The sequence below is a fragment of the Pelophylax lessonae genome (assembly GCF_965119305.1).
Source record: "Pelophylax lessonae genome assembly, chromosome: 4".
NCBI classification, from domain to species: domain Eukaryota; kingdom Metazoa; phylum Chordata; class Amphibia; order Anura; family Ranidae; genus Pelophylax; species Pelophylax lessonae.
In genome coordinates, this window is record NC_138771.1 from 584,859,247 (window position 1) to 584,884,569 (window position 25,323).

The 25,323-nt window shown below is 47.8% G+C and overlaps 1 protein-coding gene across 1 annotated transcript in view; it reads right to left on the minus strand.

Annotated features, from left to right (window-relative positions):
- The window catches only part of COLGALT1 (collagen beta(1-O)galactosyltransferase 1), a 100,557-nt gene extending 82,833 nt beyond the window's left edge, over positions 1-17,724 (minus strand). Inside the window, exons 1-2 of the mRNA XM_082252727.1 lie at positions 17,392-17,724; positions 1,086-1,196 (exon numbers count right to left, since the gene is read on the minus strand). Of these exons, the coding sequence (XP_082108853.1) occupies positions 1,086-1,196; positions 17,392-17,618 (338 nt within the window). The 5' untranslated portion in view covers positions 17,619-17,724. The remainder of the gene's footprint in view (positions 1-1,085; positions 1,197-17,391) is intronic.
- Between the last annotated feature and the right edge of the window lie 7,599 nt (positions 17,725-25,323).

A 25,323-nucleotide genomic window follows, 5' to 3' on the forward strand; every position in this document is an offset into this window, starting at 1 on the left:
GCAATACTGGCTATGCAAGTCCCAATACACATGGTACATATAGCACTTCTTGCCTATGGGTTTACTATTGTATTTTATTCTGTATCATTTGTAATAAGCAATCTTTTTATGAGCCTCAGTTCTACTTTTTGATCATCTGTCAGAGTGTGAATTTTCTTTTGGATAAGATTTGTTTTGGGGACAGGACTGCTGCAGTCCTTTATGCGGGATCTTTAAGATTTAGGCCATTTGTGCGACTTGTCCTGCGACTTGGGACTGCAAAGTCGCATGACAAGTCGTACCCCATGATTTCCAATGAGTACCATTCATATCGGTGTGACTTCAAAGTAGTCCCTGCACTACTTTGGTCCGACTTTGATGTGACTTGAGGTCAATAGACCTCAAGATTACAAAGGTGTTGCTTCAAGTCCAGTCCAGTCCAGGTCACACCTGAGAAAAAGGCCTAAAGTTGTGTAATATACCAGAGACTGCAGACCCAGGTAGTGGTTGGGAAGCCCGGATTATTTTTGTCTTGGTCAGAGGTTAGTTCTTAAATAACCTTGTATTTTATTAACTTCTCATTTAACAACATATTTAATAAAAACACACTCGCCCAACGTGGGGCTCGAACCCACGACCCTGAGATTAAGAGTCTCATGCTCTACCGACTGAGCTAGCCGGGCAGTTGCATAGATTTCTATTGGGTTATTTCGGTGGGGCTGATGTGCATTGGGTTATTTCGGTGGGGCTGATGTGTATTGGGTTGTTTCGGTGGGGCTGATGTGTATTGGGTTGTTTCGGTGGGGCTGATGTGTATTGGGTTGTTTCGGTGGGGCTGATGTGTATTGGGTTATTTCGGTGGGGCTGATGTGTATTGGGTTATTTCGGTGGGGCTGATGTGTATTGGGTTATTTCGGTGGGGCTGATGTGTATTGGGTTATTTCGGTGGGGCTGATGTGTATTGGGTTATTTCGGTGGGGCTGATGTGTATTGGGTTATTTCGGTGGGGCTGATGTGTATTGGGTTATTTCGGTGGGGCTGATGTGTATTGGGTTATTTCGGTGGGGCTGGCCTGGGTCTTCTGAGAAAAGAGTCTATTCAGGTACCTGGGGTGCTCCTGAGGCCTCCACTCCACATGATGGTACTGGCTCTGGACATTGATGAGCCATTCTCGTAGTATGCTGCTTGTATTGTCCAAGTTGTGATCTGTGGCCACCCTGCGGAAGAGCAAACAGACCCATGAGATATTCTGGTAAAATACAACAAAGACAATCATCGGAAACATCTTTCAGAAATGCACATGGTCAGAGGACTGGGAACCATCTACTGTAGGTCAACAAGAAGTTTTGGGATGCCTTCAAGTGCACCTGTATTTGTGCAAACCAAACTAAACCATGGGAAGGTTAGCCTTTCCCCATCCCCTAACCCAAATGTAAAATGTTTAGTTAAAAGGAGTTTACTTTTCAAAGAAAAAAAAAAGAAATTTACTTTATTTTGCAGGTAAAAAAAAAAAAAAATGTACACTGCATTTAAAATTTTATATATTTTTTAGGAGCCTGGAAAGCATTGGATCCGCGTGCCATGTTGGACTCCTGCAGATTGACAGTGTGAGCGGTCTGCCCGCACATTGTTCGAGCACGCAGTTTCACACTGACAGGAAGAATCAATGAACTACCAGAGCTCTCAATAGCATTGTGGGGGTTCATTGAGCACTACAAGCCGACAGCCACCAAGGATCACGGTACTTGTAGTTGATTATTTCGCAGAACTTCTCCCTGTACTGCTGTCACTCAGAGGCCTCGGATCATCGAGTCACTGCAGGAGCGGAAACAGGTTACATGTTCCACCCCTAAAAACAGGTGAAATGTGTAACATGTTCCAGAACAGGGGCGTCAAACTCAATTTAATCGTGGGTCGCATAAGCATTATGGCTGTCCTCAAAGGGCCTGTTGTATCTAATACTGGATGCCCAAAACAACCCACCCCACTTACAGCAGTGGTTTAGAGTCCCCAGCCCTTCATTGTGCTGAGGCTAGGAAGAAGTTGGGAAACAAAGTGCAGGGTCTGGAAGAGGACCAGAGGAGGAGGACCAGACAGGAAGGGACGAGGAGGAGGGAGGACGACCAGAGAAGGAGGGAGTAGGAAGAGGGGGGAGAGAGACGAGCCTCTCCATGACTGCACAGCTGCCGGAGAGGTGCGAGGGCCACACAAAATGGGCTGGCGGCCCGCATTTGGCCCACGGGCCTTGTGTTTGACACCTGTGTTCTAGAAGATGAACTTATCCATTAGGTTTAAAAATATATATTAAAGTGGAACTAAACCTATATGAGAAAATTTGCAAGCAGAGAGTTTTTTATTGCAGAAGAGACATTCTATAACTCTTCTGCGATAAAACAACATTGCAATCTTCTACTGGATGTACACTGAGCTGAGCTATGTGCAGCTTAGCACATCTCAGCACAGTGTCTGTGTGCCAGGATGATTGACACGCATGCACAGAAGTCACATTGTCCCCGCTGGCCAGTCAAAGACCAGCTTCCGGGAAGAAGAAGTCAATGTCTGGTGAGGGATCCAACGTTGGCATTACTAGAACTGGAGTATCTGCGAACTTCAGTTCTGCTTTAAGCACCATCTGTTGTACCATTAAGGCTTGGTTCACATATATGTGAATTGGATGCCACATCCAATTTGCATAACGTGAATGTGATCGACCGGTTGACATGTGCGGGGTGCCTCGTGCGTTTTTTTTTTAAAGAGTCTGGTGTATTTGTGGGTCCGTCAGGTGCAAATTCAGGGGAAAATTCACATCTGAACAGGTGAACAGAAACACATCAGACTCCAGACTGCAAACTGCAGCCAGACATGTGTGAACCCAGCCTAAAGTCCCATCGCTTTGTATAAGCTTACTAAACGAGAAGCTTCAAGAATGGATGAGATCGATGTAGAATATGCAATGGCAGCCTCCATATTTCTCTCCTGACAGGTCTACAGTGGGTACGGAAAGTATTCAGACCCCCTTAAATTTTTCACTCTTTGTTATATTGCAGCCATTTGCTAAAATCATTTAGGTTCATTCTTCTTCCTCATGAATGTACACATAGCACCCCATACTGACAGAAAAACACAGAATTGTTGACATTGTTGCAGATTTATTAAAAAAGAAAAACTGAAATATCACATGGTCCTAAGTATTCAGACCCTTTGCTGTGACACTCATATATTTAACTCAGGTGCTTTCCATTTCTTTTTCTGATGGTTCTACACCTTCATTTGAGTCCAGCTGTGTTTGATTATACTGATTGGACTTGATTAGGAAAGCCACACACCTGTCTATATAAGACCTTCCAGATCACAATGCATGTCAGAGCAAATGAGAATCATGAGGTCAAAGGAACTGCCTGAAGAGCTCAGAGACAGAATTGTGGCAAGGCACAGATCTGGCCAAGGTTACAAAAAGATTTCTGCTGCACTTAAGGTTCCTAAGAGCATAGTGGCCTCCATAATCCTCAAATGGAAGACGTTTGGGACGACCAGAACCCTTCCTAGAGCTGGCCGTCTGGCCAAACTGAGCTATCGGGGGAGAAGAGCCTTGGTGAGAGAGGTAAAGAAGAACCCAAAGATCACTGTGGCTGAGCTCCAGAGATGCAGTCAGGAGATGGGAGAAAGTTGTAGAAAGTCAACCATCACTGCAGCCCTCCACCAGTCGGGGCTTTATGGCAGAGTGGCCCGACGGAAGCCTCTCCTCAGTGTAAGACACATGAAAGCCCGCATGGAGTTTGCTAAAAAAACACCTGAAGGACTCCAAGATGGTGAGAAATAAGATTCTCTGGTCTGATGAGACCAAAATAGAACTTTTTGGCCTTAATTCTAAGCGGTATGTGTGGAGAAAACCAGGCACTGCTCATCACCTGTCCAATACAGTCCCAACAGTGAAGCATGGTGGTGGCAGCATCATGCTGTGGGGGTGTTTTTCAGCTGCAGGGACAGGACGACTGGTTGCAATCGAGGGAAAGATGAATGCGGCCAAGTACAGGGATATCCTGGACAAAAACCTTCTCCAGAGTGCTCTGTACCTCAGACTGGGCCGAAGGTTTACCTTCCAACAAGACAATGACCCTAAGCACACAGCTAAAATAACGAAGGAGTGGCTTCACAACAACTCCGTGACTGTTCTTGAATGGCCCAGCCAGAGCCCTGACTTAAACCCAATTGAGCATCTCTGGAGAGACCTAAAAATGGCTGTCCACCAACGTTTACCATCCAACCTGACAGAACTGGAGAGGATCTGCAAGGAGGAATGGCAGAGGATCCCCAAATCCAGGTGTGAAAGACTTGTTGCATCTTTCCCAAAAAGACTCCTGGCTGTATTAGATCAAAAGGGGGCTTCTACTAAATACTGAGCAAAGGGTCTGAATACTTAGGACCATGTGATATTTCAGTTTTTCTTTTTTAATAAATCTGCAACAATGTCAACAATTCTGTGTTTTTCTGTCAGTATGGGGTGCTATGTGTACATTCATGAGGAAGAAGAATGAACTTAAATGATTTTAGCAAATGGCTGCAATATAACAAAGAGTGAAACATTTAAGGGGGTCTGAATACTTTCCGTACCCACTGTACTCTAACATGAAACTACCATAATAAAGACAGCCATCATGCAGGTTCTTCAGCTGGACTAATTAATCTAGGATTTACTACAAACAAGCATGCAACAAGTGAAGCTCAAACTTCTAGCCTGCATACTTATTACAAGTCAATGACTTGCCAGGCGGTGAAGTCAGAGGACTGGCAAAAATCAGCAAAAGAAGAGGGTCTCAGAGTGCACCAAGACCTTCATCTGCTCCAAAGATTATTGTATGGTGTCCTGGTGACCAACACAGACAGTCCAGCCTTCCAAATTTGACAATAATTCCATAATGGCAGTACATGTGACCTTCACCTCACTGACCACAAGAAAGTCGACTTTTGGTTGAGATTATCAGAGACCAGTAAGGTCAGCCAAGGGTAGGCCAACCTTTTCCTTATGATAAAGAAAAAACGCATTTTTACATCTTTGGCCTGTTTTTTTTCTTTTTTTATCTTTGGCCTGTTTGTTTCTTTTTTTAGAAGGTAAAAACTAGGGATGCACCAATCCGATATTAGGATCGGATATCGGCGCCCATACTGCCACAATAGCTGAATAGGTAAAATTAACCGATCCACGGGCGATCCGGTTTTGCTGAGTCCCGGCTCAGCCGTCGATCCACGGGCCAATCCGGGTTTGCCGAGTCCCAGCTCAGCCGTCCCTTACTTGGCGTAGTAGTAGTATGGGAGCCGCTACTTCCTGTATAGGTCCGGCTCACGGGCGGATTGATATCAGATGCACTCCGCCTGTGAATGGAGGAGCCGTACACATGATGCAGCGGCTTTGCTCTGTACTGCAGCCGCATGCATATTGTGTATGTGTGTAGTTCCGGATCGGTATCGGCAGATACATAATGCCAGATATCGGTATCGGGACAAGAAAAGTCGGGTCAGTGCACCCCTAGTAAAAACGCAATGGTTCGTATACACCACCAACTGTTCTACCTGTAAGTGCAAGTTTCCCTTAAGTTCCAAAACTTTTTGCCAAAATCAGCAATCACAACATGTGCTGGCTACCAAGTCTTGTGTCTTCCTCGCAACAGAGTGAGAGGGCCGTTCAGGTGCCCACATCACTGCCTTTTGACATGAGCACCCCTCATTGGCAGTCTATCAGGGGGGTCATCACCATGTCCTAAAGACTGCAACAGCAGTGTGATATCGTGGCAAAGGGGCAGCAACAGAAGCGGTCAGCAGCTGACCCAGATTGCCGCGTTGATTCATGGCTCTTAACAGGTGGAAGAGATGCCACGGAGGGTCACATGACGGCAGGATCAGACAAGTTGAATAGGGCTTAGGAGGTCTTTTTCCAAATAAAAATGGTGAATTGGTGAGACAGGAGTTTGTTTTTTTTCCCACCAGAGATAGGCTTTACGAGCAAACTTCCATAAAGTCTTGATAGCTTATAAACTGAATGCTGAATGGAGTCGTGTCCATTTTATGCAGGATTACAGCAGTCACATGCAATAAAACAAAAAAGAATATATTTATATATATATATATATATATATATATATATATATATAACACAATGTTCTGTAGAAAAACCCTGTGTGGGACAAGGGGACTCAGCAGGGCGAGCCGTATATGGGAATAATCAATTCATTCTATAAAGCTGCAGAGACGTGTTACTTACTCCATCCTACACACTGCCCAGGGGATAGAATACAGCAAAACTCAGATTATTGTAAATAATTAAACAGTCTCTGGGGTCCCAACAAACCATGATTGTAAACGTATGTGACTTTGTCAGACAGCTTCCTATTGGGTATTACAGCACAGCTTTTTCCGGTAGAATTAAAGCTTCTGCCTCACCCTAACCAAGGATGTGTCCACACCCAACCATGAGTGAAGTTCTGGTTGATACAGAACAGCTTTCTCCACTGGAGTGAAAGCTCACCTCACTGCAATAAATGAGGGGTCTACTCTCACCCATGAGTGAAGATCTGGTTTATATAGAACAGTTTTCTCCAGCAGAGTGAAAGTTTCCACCTCACCCTAACCAAGGATGTGTCCACACCCAACCATGAGTAAAGTTCTGGTTGATGCAGCACAGCTTTCTTCAGTAGAGTGAAAGTTTCCTCATTGCCTTAACAAAGGATGCGTCCATACCCAACCACAAGTGAAGTCCTGGTTGATACAGCACAGCTTTCCCCAGTAGAGTAAAAGTTCCACCTCTCCTTTACCAAGGATGTGTCTATTCGCAAACCATGAGTAAAAGTTCTGGTTAATACACCAGAGTTTTCCCCAATAGAGTGAAAGTTTCCACCTCACATTAACCAAGGATGTGTCTACTCTCAACCATGAGTGAAGTTCTGGTTGATACACCACAGCTTTCTCCACTGGAATGAAAGTGTTAGAGAAATTAAGAATGTCTTTATAATCATTTATGTATAAGGCTGACTGTGACTCCATTTTGTTCCGCTTGAATACAATCTAACTGGTTTTAAATGCCCTATACTATATATGGTAATGGCTAGATTTCAGAGTTTGTAAAATGAAGCTTCTTCCCCTTTAAGGAAATGGCAATAAAAACAGACATTCCTCATTGTCCTGGGGGAAGGGTTAAGTCAGGATATTTAACTGTATATAAATGTGCCAGCTAGCTTCAGAAGGCAGACAAGTCTCAGATAAGAAGCCAACTAGGCTAGCTACTGTGTATGGTGCCCTATACCATGGGTCACAGGCGGCTAGAACCGGTGGGTGAATATCTGACAATCTCCTGTACTTGTCTCCTCGTATACGAGTATTAAATGCCTCTTTCCTTGTATCAGCTTGTGGTCTAAAGGTGATTTCCCTGACAGAAAGCTTATCTCAACGCAACAAAGGATGTGTCTACTTTCAACCATGAGTGAAGTTCTGGTTGGTTTAGCACAGCTTACTCCAGTAGAGTGAACGTTTCCACCTCACCTTAACCAAGGATATGTCAATACCCAACCATGACTGAAGTTCTAGTTAATACAGCATCGTTTTCTCCTCTAGGAGTAAATGCTTCCACCTGACCCTAATCAAAAACCTAACCATGAGAAGTCTAATTATTAGAGATGCATGAAATGTTCACAACCAGAATTATTTCTAAACAAAAAGATTGAGGGCAAAGAGTCAGCCTAAAAAAACCTCTGATCTCCACACAATCTGCTTTTTAAATGTCAGACTAAATCTAAAGCCAACTCTTCTTTTTAGGTCTCTATTCCATTGGAATATTTCCCTCCATTTCCACTCCTGGAGATAAGGCATTGAGAGGGAATCTCTCCAAAGTAAGAAGATATCCCCTCTTAGGCAGTTTTTTCTGGAACAAGTGTCCTCATTGCTTGATCTCCACTTTGCTCCTGTTCTAGTGACAACTGTAAAAATTTGGATTTCCCAACTAGATCTGTCCCAACAACAATGGTCACCTGGACACAAAGCAATAAAATATTAAGGTTTTACCACCTCTTCAATTCATAGATAAGAGAAATAATAAAAAAAGAAATGCTAGATAAGCTTCAACTGATAATCTTTGAAAGTAGCTAATAAAGTTAGCAGAAAGTAAAACTGCCTGATCCGATACTTTTTCTGGCTCAATGGAAAAAACAAAAACATCGAATCAACATTACCAGGCAACAAATGTTTTCTAAAAAGAGACCTCACCAATTAAACCAAAGGATTTTCTCATCACTTCTAGTCACGGAAGTATTCAAAGCCCACACACAACTATAGGCGGAGGTAAAGGCAAAGTTCCCTTTCTTCCCCAGTAGATATTAAACTGGGCAGTTTGTAAATCTTTAAACATTGTATTTTCATATCTGTAAGGCAATCGGGCCCCCCTGGAAGCCTGGCAAAAAATCTCCCATTTAGGCAGTGGCGGCTAGTGCTCAAAATTTTTTTGGGGGGGGGGGGCACAAACAGAAAAATGTAATAGGCATTGCTTTGCGGCAAAAAAACGCTGTAAAAAATTGCGTGACTTTGAGGTCACAAAAGTGTGAAAGGGGCCTTCAGTAATCAAGGTATAGTATTCCCCCTTCAATGCAGAGTGACCAGCGTGCCCCCTTCAATGCAGAGTGACCGTCGTGCCCCCCTTTCAATGCAGAGTGACCACAGCGTGCCCCCTTTCAATGCAGAGTGACCACAGCGTGCCCCCTTTCAATGCAGAGTGACCACAGCGTGCCCCCTTTCAATGCAGAGTGACCAGCGTGCCGTGCCCCCTTCAATGCAGAGTGACCAACGTGCCATGCCCCCTTCAATGCAGAGTGACCATAGCGTGCCCCGTTCAATGCAGAGTGACCATCATGCCCCCTTTCAATGCAGAGTGACCACAGCGTGCCCCCTTTCAATGCAGAGTGACCAGCGTGCCCCCCTTTCAATGCAGAGCGACCAGCGCGCCATGCCCGCTTCAATGTAGAGTGACCAACGTGCCATGCCCCCTTCAATGCAGAGTGACCACAGCGTGCACCCTTCAATGCAGAGTGACCATCATGCCCCCTTTCAATGCAGAGTGACCACAGCATGCCCCCTTTCAATGCAGAGTGACCACAGCGTGCCCCCTTTCAATGCAGAGTGACCACAGGATGCCCCCTTTCAATGCAGAGTGACCAGCGTTCCGTGCCCCCTTCAATGGAGAGTGACCAAAGCGTGCCCCCTTCAATGCAGGGTGACCATTGTGTGCCCCCTTTCAATGCAGAGTGACCACAGCGTGCCCCCTTTCAATGCAGAGTGACCATCATGCCCCCTTTCAATGCAGAGTGACCAGCGTGCCGTGCCCCCTTCAAAGCAGAGAGACCAGTGCACTTACGGGTTTCGGACCCGCTCCCTGATTGGCCAGGAGGAGGATCCGAGTGACAATAGTGAATTTTCATTTGCTATTGTCACACAAATGGATGGGCTAGGGCGCAGTGCTCTGCGCCCCGGGTCCACCCTTTTCTGAAGCCTATTAGAGCCTCTGGCTCTAATCAGGTGACTCAGAAAAAAAAAAACCCCATTGAACTCCATGCGTCCGGCGCCCTGCATGTAAATTAGGGGGCCGGAGGCATGGATAGGGCGCCCCTGCGCCCCCAACGCACCAGCCGCCACTGCATTTAGCAACCCCCTGCCTTGTTGATAAAATGCGAAACTTTTTGGGTTTCATTCTAGTAATGCTGGGAGAGACCGTCTAACGGTTTTCACATACTAGCAACAAGGCAGAACATGAGGATTGCTAACTGGAAGGTAGGCTTCCAGAGGCTGTCCAAATAGCCTACAGGTAGGACAACGGAAAATTTATATCAATACTTACCGTAATTTTCCTTTCCTGATAGAACTCCATGGCAGCACACGTATGGGTAGGCTCCGCCTCCTCTCCTACCCTATAGGACCCCACTCCCATAAATTTTTGCTCCAAGCCAGGAGCCGTGTTCCATATATAGACTACTCCAGCAGATGGGAGGGAACTCCTGCTGCCATGGAGTTCTATCAGGAAAGGAAAATTACGGTAAGTATTGATATAAATTTTCCGTTTTCCTGACAGACTCCATGGCAGCACACGTATGGGAAATAACTAGCCATACACACCCGGGTGGGCAACTGCTGGTCAAACCGAAATAGGTTTAATTTGCACCGTCAAAAGACAAAATTTTTAAACCAAAATCAACTGACGATAAAGAAGCAGGTTCAACACAATAGTGTGACATGAAAGTGTTAATTGAGGACCATGAGGCCGCTCTGCAAATGACATCTGGTGCAACATGAAGGGAAGCCGCCCAAGACGTAGAAATCCCTCTGGTGGAATGAGCCGTCACCACTTCCGGAGGAGCCAGTCCCTTGGCTCTATATGCCCACTGGATGGTCTGAACTATCCAGCTAGAAATTGTTCTGGAAGAAGCCCTCTTGCCTCTGTTCTTTCCATAAAAGAGAACAAATAGATAGTCTGACTTGCGAAAGGAAGCTGTGAACTTCAAGTATGTTTGAAGGACTTCGCCCACATCCAACGGATGGGTACTCTGGTCATCTTGAGACTTGAATGTAGGTAAAACAATCTCTTGGTTGACATGAAAAACTGAATTTACCTTCGGATTGGACCCTAGCATAGGGACCAGGACAACCCGATCAGGAAAAAATGTCAGAAAAGGTTCTTTGCAACCTAGGTCACTAATTTCAGAGACACGTTTAGCCGATGTGATGGCTACTAAAAAGGCCGTCTTCATAGACAGATTCTTAAGGAAGAAGGAATCTCCATGTTCCAAAACTGTTGTTGAGAGAAACTCAAGGACTAGTGGAAGGTCCCATTTGGGGAACCTGGGTTTCCTGGGAGGTCTCATTCTTGACGCACCTCTGAAAAACTGCCGGACCAGAGGATGTTTTGCCCATGAGGTCCCCGTGAAGGCAGAGATTGCTGAGATCTGTACTCTGAGAGAGCCAACAGCCAGAGATAGGTCTAAGCCTGTCTGGAGGAACCCCAGAATGTGATGGATCTTAGGATTAGTGATGAAATCGGACTCATTAGACATGTAATCCTCAAACTTAGACCAGATCCTCTCGTAGACTTTGTTGGTGCCCGGTCTCCTGGCACTCATCATTGTGGACATTGCTGCACTTGGACAGCCAAGAGCTTTTAGTCTTTCCCTCTCAAGGACCATGCCATGAGATGTAACTGCGCTGGGCATGGATGCAGCACTGGACCCTGAGATAGAAGGTCCGACCTGAATGGCAGGGGAACAGGATCCCGAAAGCTCAGTTGGAGCAGCAGAGGAAACCAGGGCCTCCTTGGCCAAAACGGAAGAATTGCTATGATTTCTACCCTCTCTCTCCTGAGTCTCTGCAGGAACTTGAATATCACTGGGACCGGGGGAAAAGCATATGCTTTGTGGAACTTCCAGTGGTCCGTCAGAGCATCTACCCCGTAGGCTTGGGGATAACGCCATCTCGAGTAGAATTTCGTCAGTTTGGCATTGTTTGGAGAGGCAAACAGGTCTACTTCCGGAAGAATCCCCAGAGAGATGACCCACTTGAAGGTTTCTGGATGAAGAGACGATTCGTTGTTGTCTAGATTGGTTCTTGACAGAAAATCTGCCTGAACGTTCTGGACTCCTGGAAGATAAGCAGCTGATAGATTGGCAAGATTCCGTTGGGCCCATGCCATGATCGGTTTCACTTCTTCCAGAAGGGAGGAACTGCGGGTGCCCCCTTGCCTCTTGATATATGCGACTGCCGTCGTATTGTCTAGCCGTAGAAGGACCGAGGACCCTTTCACCAAGTGACGGAAAGCCATGATGGCACGAAAAGCTGCCCGAAGCTCCAGGACATTTGAGACCAACCCGAGGGTGGGAAAGTCCCACCTGCCCTGGGCCACCTCTGACAGGCAGTGCGCACCCCAGCCCGTCTGGCTGGCATCCGATGTCACAACGATCCAAGGAACGGGAACGATCGAATGACAATTCAGGAGATTTTCCCGTTGTAGCCACCAAGACAGACTCGCCCTCATAGAGGATGTTATCCGTACAGGAGTGTCTGGATTCCCAGAGCTCCATTGGCGGAGGAAACCGATTTGAAAGGGCCTCATCCTCCACTGTGCCCACTTGACCATGGGGGCCGTGGAGACCATGGTCCCTATTATTTTCAGACACTGTGATGCCCGAAGATAAGGAGTTGACATTGCCGGTTGTATTCTGCTGCGGATCACTGGAATCTTCTCCACTGGAAGAGAGATGGTGCCTCTGGAGGTGTTGAAGAGTGCCCCCAGGAAGATCAAGGATTTTGACGGATCCAGATGGCTTTTCTCCAGATTCAAGAGCCACCCGAATTCTTGAAGGGTGGAGATTACCTGAGATCTGTGTTGCAGAATCTGTGCTTGGTCTTGAGAAAGAAGAAGCAGATCGTCTAAGTAGTGAAACAGTCGGATCCCTTTCGATCTGATCAGAGCTACAATAGCCAGTAAGACCTTTGAAAAGACTCGAGGTGAGGTGGTAAGCCCGAAAGGGAGACAGGTAAACTGGAGATGCACTTGACCCACGGCAAAGCGAAGAAACTTTTGTAGTTCTGCTGCCACTGGGACATGGAAATAGGCATCTTTTAGATCTATGGAGATCATCCAATCTTCTGGTTGCACCACTTGGCGGATAGTGAAGAGTGTCTCCATCCTGAACCTCTCTTTCTTTATGAAAGAGTTCAGATGAGTCAGGTCTATGACCGGTCTCCAAGAACCGTTTTTCTTTAGCACCATGAATAGAGGTGAATAAAGGCCTTGAAACCTTTCTTCGGCCGGAACTGGGATGACAGCACCTTGAGAGATCAGGGAATCTACGTATGACAGAAGAATTGACTTCTTTTCTTCCACGCGAGGTAGAGCCGTAGGGATGAACCGCAGAATTGGAGTTTCTTCGAAAGACCAAACGTGACCATGAGACACAGTCTTGACGGTCCACTGGTCCGTAATCAAGGCTGCCCAAACGTGCGCAAACTGACGTAGACGAGCGCCTACTCGCAACGCTTGAGCAGGCCTGATATCAAAAAGACTTTGTGGTCTCCCGACCACTAGAAGGTGTTCCCTTGTTGAACTTCTGACCTGTAGGTTGAGATCTTTTCCAATTCTTTCTGAACTCACGTCCAGGCCTGTAAGATCGAGCTTCTCTGGATCGATCCGAACTTGGTTTGTGCTGAAATCTTCTGCGGTCAAACAAACGGCGATCCTGAGGGAGGAAACCTGATTTACCACCAGTGGCACGGGTAATGGCACTGTCCAGCTTGTTGCCAAAAAGGGACGCACCCTCAAACGGAATCCTGCACCAGGCTTGTTTGGAAGCAGGATCGGCCAGCCAGGGACGTAACCATAAAGCACGTTTGGCCGTGACAGAAGAGAGCATGACCCGCGCCACCAGGCGAATGATATCAATGGAAGCCTCTCCCAAAAAGGCCGTTGCTAACCTTAGTTCATACACAGCCGAGCTTCTGGCTGCTTCTTCTGAGACACCTTTCAGTGTGGTCTCCACGTTATCTACCCAAGCCTCCATAGCTTTGGATGTGGCTGCAAGGGCTAGGGCTGGCTTGCAGGTCATACCAGCTAACAGATAGATCTTTTTGAGATCCGTATCAATTCGTCTATCCAGACCATCTTTAAATGAGACGGAATCTTCCAAAGGTAGGGTAACGTGTTTGACTAGCCTCATCAAGGCTGCGTCTATTGTAGGTGCAGAATCAAGATGCTTCACCTTGTCGGTCTTAAAAGGATATAACCTGGAAAATTTGGACGATAAGGAATTCTTTCTTTCAACTCCATGCCATTCGTCTGTAATGATTTCCCCCAGCTCATTCAGAAAAGGGAAATGATCCCGTTCTTTCTTGAGATGTTTAAAGTATTTCTTCTGCTTTGCTGGGGAGTCTGCTGGCTCTTCCCATTTTAACGCCTCTTTTACCGCTCTTACTAGCGGAGAGATCATGGCAAAATCAAAACCTGAACTTTGGTCTTCTAGGTCATCCTCACTTTCAGAGGAATCCGAGAAGCGACTCGGCTGGGAAGTGCCTGGCTCTACATCTTCCCTCTGAGGGAGAACTGGAGTATCGGTTGTATGCCCAGACAGCCGGTTGGAATCCCAATCCCTTAAGGATTCTTGCACGATCCGCCTGACCAGGGTTTCCACTGGTGGATCTGGGACTTGTTTTTCCTTGATTGCCCGAGAATAGCAGGCATCACACAAGGATCTATCCTCAGGGACTACAGCCCTACAACCCCAGCAAGATTTGTGTGCGGGGCGGTCAGCATGTCGGGAAGACCGGCTTGGACAATCATCATGGCGCCTAGACCTAGACCTGGATCTATGGTGCCTGGATTTGGATGATGCATGGTGATGGCCTGAAGGTGATCTATCCTTTGATCCCGATGCAGGACGTTGGTCAGACCTAAAAGGGCTGAAAACAAAGGAAAGAAAAGCTCAGGCTACAGTAAGCCAGCTGGCAGACAAGCGAGAGTTAAAAGCTAAAGCTCACCTGTTGCGCAGGGACTGGCCACCGGGGGGCGGTGAGGCATCCATTGCAAATCACAGCGAGATAACCTGCAATAGGAAGGATGTAAGAACTCAATCTTACCTTCCCATAGCCGCCTTTCCCCTCCCCCATTCAAGCAGGACTGACCCAGCACAGGACTTACCAAACACAGGCAGAGACACAGCGTGGGGAGGCCGCCGCAAAAGCCCACAGACATCCCAAGAATGACAGCTCCATCAGCTGTTTAAATTTCCCGGGAGCCGTAAAGCCACGCCCCCCCGACGCCACCGCGTCATGGAGGACCGGAAGTGGCGTGCGCACATGCGCAGACCACTTAGGAACCAAGCCTCGCAATGAACACCCAACTGGGAATCAGGAGGCAGGGGGAGGAGCCGAGAGCGACGGCCTGGAACGCAGGAGCGCTCCAGCCGCCATACTAACCAGGAAGCAAAACGATATAAAGTATAAAGTAAGCAATACATTACCACCAATACCGACAGAAGGACCTGGAACGCTCCTCAACCGGAGACTAGCGTGTGCGTCAGGGCATAAGGGCCTCCCGCTAGTAGCAAGGACGTTTGGCCAAGCGATGCAGCCCACCTCTCATTCAGGATTTATGGCATCTTCCGGCATCATTTCAAATTGCCCGGGTCCACCCAGTAGTACTGAGATTGCTGGACTAAGGTAGAAAGGCATCATCCAGGAAAGCCACACGCCACCAGGTATGTAAGAAAACGCATCCTATAAGGTAAGACTTCTCTTGCGGAAGGAGGACAAAAAAGGAACACGGCTCCTGGCTTGGAGCAAAAATTTATGGGAGTGGGGTCCTATAGGGTAGGAGAGGAGGCGGAGCCTACCCATACGTGTGCTGCCATGGAGTCTGTCAGGAAAATAAAGTTATTGAACATTTTAAAAAGCTGATCAGTCTTTAATATTTACTTGGGTCCCCTGACTACATAGGCTATTTTCTGCAAGAGGTGAACTTAGCCTTTAATGTGTTGACCCCCCAGAGTAATGTTCAAGCTGGTTCTCTCTCCAGGGTCATTTCTCCATTCAAATTCCCCTGACCACATTCTTACCATGGCATCTCACACAGCTGCCCTTGTACCATTACTATTAAATTTTACCAGCCCATCCCAAAGAACCATTCTGGGCTGACCTCAGGTGTAGTGACCCATTTTTCAACCACAAATGGCACCTATAACTTTATTCCCTATATAACCAACAACAGATTTCACCTCTATGACCCCATTACCCATCTCATCACAGCTATGACCTCATCCCGTCAGACCACAGAGGACATCGATGACCCCATCCCCTGCCAAACCATAGATGTCTCCTTTGCCTGCCAGACAACAGAAGACTACTATGCCACCATCTCATATCTGACCACAGATGCCTGCTATGCCTCCATCCTCTGCTGGACCCCAGATCTCCCCATCACATATCCGATCACAGATGTCACTTATGTCCTCATACCATATTTGACCCAAGATGACTCCATCTCCATCCAGGACCCCAGATGTCCCCTACGTCCTCATCCCTATCCTGATCCCAGATGAACCCTATGCCCTCATCCCTATACCGGACCCCAGATGTCCCCTGGGCCCTCATCCCCATCCCGGACCCCAAATGTCCCCTGTGCCCTCATCACCGTCCCAAGATGTCCCCTGTGCCCTCATGCCCATCCTGGACCCCAGATGTCCCTTGGGCCCTCATCCTCCTCCTGGACCCAAGACGTCCCCTGGGCCCTCATCCCCCTCCCGGACCCCAGATGTCTCCTGTGCCCTCATCCCCCTCCCGGACCCCAGATGTCTCCTGTGCCCTCATCCGCCTCCCGGACCCCAGATGTCCCCTGTGCCCACATCCCCATCCCGGACCCCAGATGTCCCCTATGCCCACATCCCCATCCCGGACCCCAGATGTCCCCTGTGCCCTCATCCTGGACCCCAGATGTCACCTGTGCCCTCATCCTGGACCCCAGATGTCACCTGTGCCCTCATCCTGGACCCCAGATGTCCCCTGTGCCCTCATCCTGGACCCCAGATGTCCCCTGTGCCCTCATCCTGGACCCCAGATGTCCCCTGTGCCCTCATCCTGCTCCCCAGATGTCCCCTGTGCCCACATCCCCCTCCCGGACCCCAGATGTCCCCTGTGCCCACATCCTGGACCCCAGATGTGCCCTGTGCCCTCATCCTGGACCCCAGATGTCCCCTGTGCCCTCATCCTGGACCCCAGATGTCCCCTGTGCCCACATCCCCCTCCCGGACCCCAGATGTCCCCTGTGCCCACATCCCCCTCCCGGACCCCAGATGTCCCCTGTGCCCACATCCCCCTCCCGGACCCCAGATGTCCCCTGTGCCCACATCCTGGACCCCAGATGTGCCCTGTGCCCTCATCTCCTTCCTGAACCCCAGATGTCCCCTGTGCCCTCATCCCTCTCCCGGACCCCAGATGTCCCCTGTGTCCTCATCCTGGACCCCAGATGTCCCCTGTGCCCTCATCCCCCTCCCGAACCCCAGATGTCCCCTGTGCCCTCATCCTGGACCCCAGATGTCCCCTGTGCCCTCATCCCCCTCCTGGACCCCAGATGTCCCCTGTGCCCTCATCCTGGACCCCAGATGTCCCCTGTGCCCTCATCCTGGACCCCAGATGTCCCCTGTGCCCACATCCCCCTCCCGGACCCCAGATGTCCCCTGTGCCCACATCCCCCTCCCGGACCCCAGATGTCCCCTGTGCCCACATCCCCCTCCCGGACCCCAGATGTCCCCTGTGCCCTCATCCTGGACCCCAGATGTCCCCTGTGCACACAGGTAGTCTCCTCCCCCGGCAGCCCATAGATGCCCCCCAGCCTGTGCTCACCACAGTGACATCCTGTCCTTGGGGTAGCGGAGCCGGTCCAGCGCCCCCAGCACCTCGGGCAGGGACCCCTCGGCGTTCCTGGCCAGCAGGGAGAGGAGGACGGTGGGCGGCCGTAGCGGGGACTCGGGGTTGTATCGTTCCTCCGGGAAGTAGGCGGCACTGAGCCCGGACAGAAGGACGGAGAGCAGCCACAGCCGCCACACACTCTGCCCGCACCTCCGGAACATCGCTGCCGGTCCGGTCACTTTCTGTCCTCCGACTACAAATGCCTGGCCGGAGAGGACGCTTAAAGGAGAGGCGGTGTCTGCGGCTCCGGATAGCTGTGATTGGCGGCCAGAGAGGCGCTCCCTTTAAGCCGGCCAATATTTCTCCGCCGACTCCCAGGATTAAAGGGGAGGTGTGCTGTCATTTGGGAGAACTCTTAAAGGGGTGGGCTCACTGCCAACTCAAAGCCGTAATACACGTTGTAGCAGCGAAGCATCCAGTGTGTGGGAGGAGGAGGAGGACATGAAAGACCCCATTCACTAATCACACACTGACATCCCCTCTGACAGCTTCCTATTGGTCAGGATGTGACACGTGGCTAAAGCTTCCCATACACTATACAATCTGATTGTACAATATCCTTTGGGGTACATTTTGATATACATCTAAATCTTCCAGTCCTCTGAAGAGCAATCTGTGTTTGGATCACTTATCAGAGGTGATTCCATCAATGAGGAGGCAATGTGACGCCTCCTCGCCGCCTGTTCTGACCCATTTTGACCGAATGGTTGGCATGCGGCGGCCTTGCCCCACACTGATCATTACACGTTGGGTAGTTTTTACCACGGGGGCAAAACCAAACATCCCCACCGCAGCTTTGGTTTAGGTCTGGACTGTGACTGAGCCATTCTAACACATGAATATGCTTTGATCTAAACCATTCCATTGTAGCTCTGGATGTACAGTATCTAACAAAAGTCAGTACACCCCTCACAAATATATTATTATATCTTTTCATGTGACAACACTGAAGAAATGACACTTTGCTACAATGTAAAGTAGTGAGTGTACAGCTTGTATAACAGTGTATATTTACTGTACCCTCAAAATAACTCAACACACAGCCATTAATGTCTGAATCGCTGGCAACAAAAGTTAGTACACCCCTAAGTGAGAATGTCCAAATTGGGCACAAAGTATCAATTTTTTGTGGCCACCATTATTTTCCAGCACTGCCTTAACCCTCTTAGGAATGGAGTTCACCAGAGCTTCACAGGTTACCACTGGAGTCCTCTTCCACTCCTCCATGATGACATCACGGAGCTGTTGGATGTTAGAGACCTTGCACTCCTCCATCTTCTATTTGAGGATGCCCCACAGATGCTTAATAGGGTTTAGGTCTGGAGACATGCTTGGCCAGTCCATCACCTTTACCCTCAGCTTCTTTAGCAAGGCAGTGGTCGTCTTGGAGGTGTGTTTAGGGTCATTATCATGTTAGAATACTGTCCTGAGGTCCAGTCTCCGAATGGAGGGGATCATGCTCTGCTTCAGTATGTCACAGTACATGTTGGCATTCATGGTTCCCTCAATGAACTGTAGCTCCCCAGTGACGGCAGCACTCATGCAGCCTCAGACCATGACACTCCCACCACTATGCTTGACTGTAGGCAAGACACACTTGTCTTTGTACTCCTCACCTGGTTGTCGCCACACATGCTTCACACCATCTGAACCAAATAAGTTTATCTTGGACTCATCAGACCACAGGACATGGATCCAGTATTCCATGTCCTTAAGCCCCGTACACACGTACCGATCGTCGGCCGACCGATCGGCCGTCTTTTGTCCCCGGGCTGTCGTGTCCGCTGAAAAGTGCAAAAGACTGCACACGAATTTTGTTCGCCGACTGCAGAAGTGATGTCATGTGATGGTTAACTTTCCCTGTGTTTTTTCTTTTCTGAGCATGCCCAGTCTTGCAAATTTGCTGTCTGTCGGCCGAATTCTCTACTGACTGGCGAACAATCGGCCGTTCTGGTGTCGGCATACAAAAATTTTAATGCTTGCACGACAGATTCTGTTCGGCCGAAAGTGCGCTGTCGGCTGTCGTAAGCATCATACTAACAAGCCGAAAATCGGCCGATCAGTTGGCCGAATCTTTTCGGCCGACAATCTGCACGTGTGTACGGGCCTTTAGTCTGCTTGTCTTCAGCAAACTGTTTGCGGGCTTTCTTGTGCATCATCTTTAGAAAAGGCTTCCTTCTGGGACGACAGCCATGCAGACCAATATGATGCAGTGTGCAGCGTATGGTCTGAGCACTGACAGGCTGACCCCCCACCCCTTCAACCTCTGCAGCAATCCTGGCAGCACTCATACGTCTATTTCCCAAAGACAACCTCTGGATATGACGCTGAGCACGTGCACTCAAATACTTTGGATGACTATGGCGAGGCCTGTTCTGAGTGGAACCTGTCCTGTTAAACCTCTGTATGGTCTTGGCCACTGTGCTGCAGCTCAGTTTCAAGGTCTTGGCAATCTTCTTATAGCCTAGGCCATCTTGTTGTAGAGCAACAAATCTTTTTTTCAGATCCTCAGAGAGTTCTTTGCCATGAGGTGCCATGTTGAACTTCCAGTGACCAGTACAAGGGAGTGAGAGCGATTACACCAAATTTACCACACCTGCTCCCCATTCACACCTGAGACCTTGTAACACTAACGAGTCACATGACACCAGGGAGGGAAAATGGCTAATTGGGCCCAATTTGGACATTGTCACTTAGGGGTGTACTCACCTTTGCTGCCAGCAGTTTAAACATTAATGGCTGTATTTTGAGGGGACAGCAAAATTGACACTGTTATACAAGCTGTACACTCACTGTACACACGCAAAGTGTCATTTCTTCATTGTTGTCACATGAAAAGATATTTTATTATATTTATAAAAATGTGAGGGGTGTACTCACTTTTGTGAGATACTGTATGTTTAGGGTTGTTGTCCTGCAGGAAGGTGAACCTCCGCCCCAGTGACAAGTCTTTTGCAGACTAACAGGTTTCCTTCTAAGGTTGCCCTGTATTTGGCTCCATCCATCTTCCCATCAACTCTGTCCAGCTTCCCTGCCCCTGCTGAAGAAAAGCATTCCCCCAACATGATGCTGTCACCACCATGTTTCACAGTAGGGATTGTGTGTTCAGGGTGATGTGCAATGTTAGTTTTCTGCCACACATAGCATTTTGCTTTTAGGTCAAAGAGTTCAATTTGGTCTCATCTGACCAGAGCACCTTCTTCCACATGTTTGCTGTGTCCCCCACAGGGCTTCTGGCAAACTGCAAACGGGACTGCGTATGGCTTTCCTTCTACAATGGCTTTCTTCTTGCCACTCTTCCATAAAGGCCAGATTTGTGGAGTGCACGACTAATAGTTTTCCTGTGGACAGATTCTTCCACCTGAGCTGTGGATCTCTGCAGCTTCCCAGAGTTACCATGGGCCTCTTGGCTGCTTCTCTGATCAATGCTCTCCTTGCCTGGCCTGTAAGTTTAGGTGGACGGCCATATCTTGATAGGTTGCAAATGTGCCATACTCTTTCCATTATCGGATGATGGATTGAACAGTGCTCCATTAAATGTGCAAAGCTTGGGATATTTTTTTAAAAACCTAACACTGCTTTAAACTTCTCCATAATTTTATCCCTGACCTGTCTGGTTTGTTCCTTGGCATTCATGATGCTGTTTGCTCATTAAGGTTCTCTAACAAACCTCTGAGGGCTTCACAGAACAGCTGTATTTATACTAAGATTGCATTACACTCAGGTGGACTCTATTTACTAATTAGGTGACTTCTGAAAGCAATTGGTTCACCGCATTCTCTAAGGGAAGCGAAAGCCTAAGGCTTCTTTCACACGGTCTGCGTCCGTAGGCGGATCCGTGCTGCTCAGCAGAGGATCGATACACAGATCCCCGCTGAGCAGGCACGTGGACAGCTCTTTCTCCGCTCTATGTGCGGAGAGGGAGGTGTCAGAGCCCCATGCATCTCTATGGGGGAATCGGATGACCGCCTGTCTGCTCTTCTTTCGATCCCATCGGATTCGATCCCCTGGACAGATGGAAAATAGGGTTTCCATCCGTCCGGATTTCACGATGGGATCGGATGCGGATGGCAGCGGGTGTCAGCGGAGATGTCTCCGCTGATACCCGCTGCCCCATAGGGATGCATGGAGGATCTGATCAGATCCGCCTAAAAAACTGACAGGCGGATCTGATCGGAGCGCTCGTGTGAAAAGACCCTAAACCTACCATACTTGGGTCAATTTTTTTGATGATTGAAAAAAAAAAAATATACAGATTCTCCCATTCACGCAATCGAGGTGGATAGAATAATTCTCCCCCAGTACGATTTTTTTCTGACAGCCGAAACGTCTCTGCTGTCAGAATACACTGATGCACCCAAGTGCTGCACCCAAAATTCCAACAAGCCTGTTTGTGAGAAGTGGCACATGAACAGGAACGGAAATACAGTGCCTTGAAAAGTATTCATACCCCTTGAGATTTTCCACATTTTGTGGAAAGCCAAAAACATATTTTTGGGGGATTTTGTGTGATAGAGCAAACAAAGTGGCACATAATTGTGAAGTGTAAGGAAAATAATATGGTTTTACAAATAAATATGTGAAAAGTGTGGCGTGCATTTGTATTCAGCCCCCTTTACTCTGATTCCCCTAACTAAAATCTAGAAGAACCAATTGCCTTCAGAAGTCACCAAATTAGTAAATAGAGTCCACCTGAGTGTAATTTAATCTCAGCATAAATACAGCTGTTCTGTGAAGCCCTCAGGTTTGTTAGAGAATCTTATTCCCCTTAGACATGATCCAAAAATTGTATGAAAAATACCAGCGATCGTACAATAATCTGATCATTAGTGTCATGCCTCCAGCATAAGGAAGTAATTAATTCGATTGGAACTTGTAATACCAATCTTGTCCACAAGATGCCACTGTGACATAGACTGTTATACAGCACTTTATGGTATTTCCTGTTTTCTATTGCTGGACATTAGTTCCACCCCTCTCTGAGAGAATCTCCATTTTAGATCACCTTGTGACACAGCCAGACAGCATTTGAGGTTGCTGTGGGAAGATTCCTGAACCCCCCTTTGAAGCATCGCTGGTATGCCTCTGAACTGTTGGTTATACTCAATGCATATATTGTTTGTGTTTGTATACTGATTATATGTCTTTATATGTTTATTTGCAGTCTCACCTCTCATATTCACAATCCTGACTTGTAACCTGTTCATGTGACCACCATTCTTTCACTGGAATAAAGCCTTAAGTTACAAAAGGACTGGTTATTGCAGGATTAAAGGTTTAGCTGTATGTTGAGCTGCACACGCCTGGGGCATATGTGTAGTGAGAACAGAACAATTAGCACACAGCTTTTGATAGCTGATCATGACAGTTCATCCAAAAGTTTTCTCGTACGATACCAGTACGGATCGTACAATTTTCATTTAATCAGTACAGTTGTCTAAAAATACAATACAAATACACTACAACACATTACATCACTTCCGAAAGTTTATTGTTGTACGAGAATTTTCATAACTTTAGTAACCTATTCGATCTCCACTTGCGACTAGCAAGCGAAAAAAAAGTCAGATGGGGAATTAGTGGACAAACCGCATCATGAAGGCCAAGGAACACAGATAGGTCAGGGATAAAGTTGTGGAGAAGTTTAAAGCAGGGTTAGGTTATAAAAATATCCCAAGCTTTGAACATCTCACAGAGCACTGTTCAGTCCATCATCCGAAAATGGAAAGAGTATGGCACAACTCCAAACCTATCAAGACATGGCCGTCCACCTAAACTGACAGGCTGGGCAAGAAGAACATTAATCAGAGAAGCAGCCAAGAGGCCCATGGTAACTCTGGAGGAGCTGCAGAGATCCACAGCTAAGGTGGGAGAATCTGTCCACAGGACAACTATTAGTTTACACTCCACAAATCTGGACTTTATGGAAAGAGTGGCAAGAAGAAAGCCATTGTTGAAAGAAAGCCATAAGAAGTCCCGTTTTCAGTTTGTGAGAAGCCATGGGGGGGACACAGCAAACGTATAGAAGAAGGTGCTCTGGTCAGATGAGACCAAAATAAACATTTTGGCCTAAGACCCCATTCACACTAGTATGACTTGTCAGGCGACTTGTGTGCCCTCAAGTCGCTTGTCATAACAAATGCAATGTAAATCAATGAGAGCCGTCTTAATATGCACTACTGAAGTCGCTCCGACTTCAGAAAAGGGTCCTGTACTACTTTGAGGCGACTTGTATCCAACTTGTGCCAATAGACTTCAATGGGAGTCGCCTCCAAGTCGGATTCTTATCTTTTGTCAAGCGACTTGTTATCAGACTTTACAGGAAGAAGGAAAATTACCCAGGCATTCCATAGTGCAGTCCACCTCCCCCATACACCGTTATCTCTGCATTGTCTGTAATATTGGCCCTGCTTAGATTTCTCGTGCTCCAGTTTTATTTCACCTTCTCCTGCTATAATGTCCTCCAGACGACGCAGAGATGTGGTTAGGAGGCACTGGTAGTCACTGGCACTGATGGACACTGATAAGTGGCACTGGTAGTCACTGGCACTGGTGGACATTGATAAGTGGCAGTGGCACTGGTGGACACTGATACGTGGCACTGGTGGACACTGATACGTGGCACTAGTGGACACTGATACGTGGCACTGGTGGACACTGTTACGTGCCCGTGGCACTAGTGGACACTGATACGTGGCACTGGTGGAAACTTATGTGCCCGTGGCACTAGTGGAAACTGATACGTGGCACTAGTGGACACTGTTACGTGGCTGTGGCACTAGTGGACACTGCTCATGGCACTAGTGGACACTGATACGTGGCACTGGTGGACACTGATACGTGCCCATGGCACTAGTGGACACTGATACGTGGCACTGGTGGACACTGTTACGTGCCCGTGGCACTAGTGGACACTGATACGTGGCACTAGTGGACACTGTTATGTGCCCGTGGCACTAGTGGACACTGATACGTGCCCGTGGCACTAGTGGATACTGATATGTGGCACTTGCGGACACTGTTACGTGCCGTGGCACTGGTGGACACCGTTATGTGGCACTGGTGTACACTGGTACGTGCCCATGGCACTAGTGGACACTGATACGTGGCAGTGGCACTGGTGGACACTGATAGGTGGCACTGGTAGTCACTGGTGGACACTGATAAGTGGCACTGGTAGTCACTGGCACTGGTGGACACTGATAAGTGGCAGTGGCACTGCTGGACACGGATAGGTGGCACTGGTGGACAGTGGCACTGCTGGACACTGATAGGTGGCACTGGTGGACAGACACACACACACACAGAGAACACAGGACACATGGGAAACAGGAAAAAAAGTAAAAAAAAAAAACAGGAAAGGGAAATTAGGTCACAACACATCATATTCCGATTGGCCAAATACAAAGTCGTCTATCATATAAGTCTAATTCACAAGTCAAAAAAAAAAAAAAAATTCACAAGTCGCGCTGAAGTCGTGCTAACAAGTCGCCCCTTATGGGGCGACTTTCTGGTCGCAGTAGTGTGAACCGGCACTAAAAGCAAAACGTTATGTGTGGCGTAAAACTAACACTGCACATCACTCTGAACACATCGTCCCCACCGTGAAACATAGTGGTGGCAACATCATGTTGTGGGGATGTTTTTCTTCAACAGGGAAGCTGGTTAGAGTTGATGGGAAGATGAATGGAGCCAAATACAGCGCAATCTTAGAAGAAAACCTGCAAAAGACCTGAGACTGGGGCAGAGATTCACCTTCCAGCAGAACATAGGCCCTAAACATACAGCCAGAGCTACAATGGAATGGTTTAGATCAAAGCATATTCATGTGTTAGAATGGCTCAGTCAAAGTCCAGACCTAAATCC